Source organism: Microtus ochrogaster, unplaced genomic scaffold (genome assembly GCF_000317375.1).
Source record: "Microtus ochrogaster isolate Prairie Vole_2 unplaced genomic scaffold, MicOch1.0 UNK114, whole genome shotgun sequence".
In the NCBI taxonomy this organism is placed as follows: Eukaryota; Metazoa; Chordata; class Mammalia; order Rodentia; family Cricetidae; genus Microtus; species Microtus ochrogaster.
Genome location: NW_004949212.1, coordinates 965,951 through 967,815, shown reverse-complemented (window position 1 = coordinate 967,815; position 1,865 = coordinate 965,951). Strand labels below are relative to the sequence as shown.

At 35.7% G+C, this 1,865-nt stretch overlaps 1 protein-coding gene across 1 annotated transcript in view; it reads left to right on the top strand.

Moving 5' to 3' along the window:
- Window positions 1–26: 26 nt before the first annotated feature.
- LOC101999961 (zinc finger protein 883-like) overlaps window positions 27–1,865 on the top strand; it is a gene marked incomplete at both ends in the record, with an annotated part of 59,956 nt that continues 58,117 nt past the window's right edge. The window contains 4 exon segments of the mRNA XM_026778225.1: window positions 27–397; window positions 400–1,012; window positions 1,014–1,074; window positions 1,192–1,196. Of these exon segments, the coding sequence (XP_026634026.1) occupies window positions 27–397; window positions 400–1,012; window positions 1,014–1,074; window positions 1,192–1,196 (1,050 nt within the window).

Sequence of the window (1,865 nt, the reverse complement as noted above, 5' to 3'; positions counted from 1 at the left end):
TTTGCATTTGCCAATTATCTTTGCAGGTATGAAAGAAACCATAATGCCGACAAACTCTCTGAGTATGTTCAATGTGTTAAATCATTGGCATGTTATAGTCATCTTCAAAGGCATGAAAAGAATTATTCTGAAGAGAAGCCATATGACAGTATTCAAAATGCTGAAGCCTTTGGAAATACCAGTTCTCTCCAAATACTTAAAAGAAGAACACAAGCTGGAGAGAAACCAAATGAATGTAATCAATGTGGTAAAGACTTTTCATATGTAAGAAGTGTCCAAGTTTACAACAGACCACATACTAGAGAGAAAACCTATGACTGTAATCAATGTGATAAAGCTTTTTCAAAATGCTCTGAACCCCAAATACAAAAAAGAACACATACTAAAGAGAGACCCTATGATGTAATGAATGTGATAAAGTCTTTGCATGTAAACGTAGTCTCCAAATACATAAAAGAACACACACTGGAGAAAAACCCTACATATGTAATCAGTGTGGTAAAGCCTTTTCAGTGAACAGTAGTCTTCGAGTACATCAAAGGACACATACTGGAGAGAAACCTTATCAATGTAACAAATGTGGTAAAGCCTATTCAAAACTCAGTATTCTACAAACACATAAACGAACTCATCCAGGAGAGAAACCCTATGAATGTGATCAATGTGATAAAGCCTTTTCACAAATCAGTCATCTAAGAACACATAAGCGCTCTAAACTCCAAATACACAAAAGAACACATACTGGAGAGAAACCCTATGAATGGAATCAATGTGGTAAAGCCTTTTCATATATCAATAGTCTCCAAGTTCACAAAAGAACACACACTGGAGAGAAGCCATATGAATGTGATCAATGTGATAAAGCCTTTGCACAACTCAGTAGTCTAAAACCACATAAAAGAACACATACTGGAGAGAAACCCTATGAATGTAATCAATGTGGTAAAGCATTTTCATGACAAGATAGTCTCCAAATACATAAAAGAACACATACTAGAGAGAAACCTTATAAATAATCAATGTAGTAAGGCCTTTGCATGTTGTAGAAGTGTCCACATTCATCAAGGAACACATGCTGAATAGAAACCCTACAATTTTAGCCAATGTGGTAGAGCCTTTGTATGTGTCATCAGGCTTTAAATCTTGAGAAAAAAATCAAAGTACAAAGAAACCTTTTTTTGATTTTTTGAGACAGGGTTTCTCTGAAGCTTTGGAGTCTGTTATGGAACTCACTCTTAGAAGACGCTGGCCTTACACTCACAGAGATTTGTCTGTCTCTGTCTCTGAAGTGCTGGATTAAAGGAGTGTGCCACCACAGTCCATCCTGTCAAACACTTTAAGTGCAGTCAGTGTTTTAAAGTTTTCCTCTTCTTGGTTACAAAAAGTAACAAGTTACAAGAGTAAACTTTTACTGGATAAGAGGCCAATTAAGGCCTTTGCACATCACATTACTCTGAGGACCGGAGAAGATTCATACTGAAGGGAATGTGACTATAAATGTTTTGAAAATCTCTTCAGGCAACACACATTTACTTGCATAAGACTGGGAAGAAAACATGTCTACAAGTGTGAAATCTGTTCAAGCATTATGAAGTCTCTATTTTGTTTGTACCTGCAATATTATATGGACAGAAGTACTCTGAATTCAATGATATCATAACCATTTTTGATTTTGTACTTTTCTTCAATTATATAAATACACTTATCTGTAGAATTTAGCTCGATTCAGAAAATAACCAGGCTTGTTTAAAGATAAGCAACTACATTTTTACTTATTATAAGGGGAAATTCATGCCACAAGAATGGAAAGTCCAAGTTCCACTGTGTCCCATGGGAATCAACCAGATAGCAAGCACCTGGTCTAT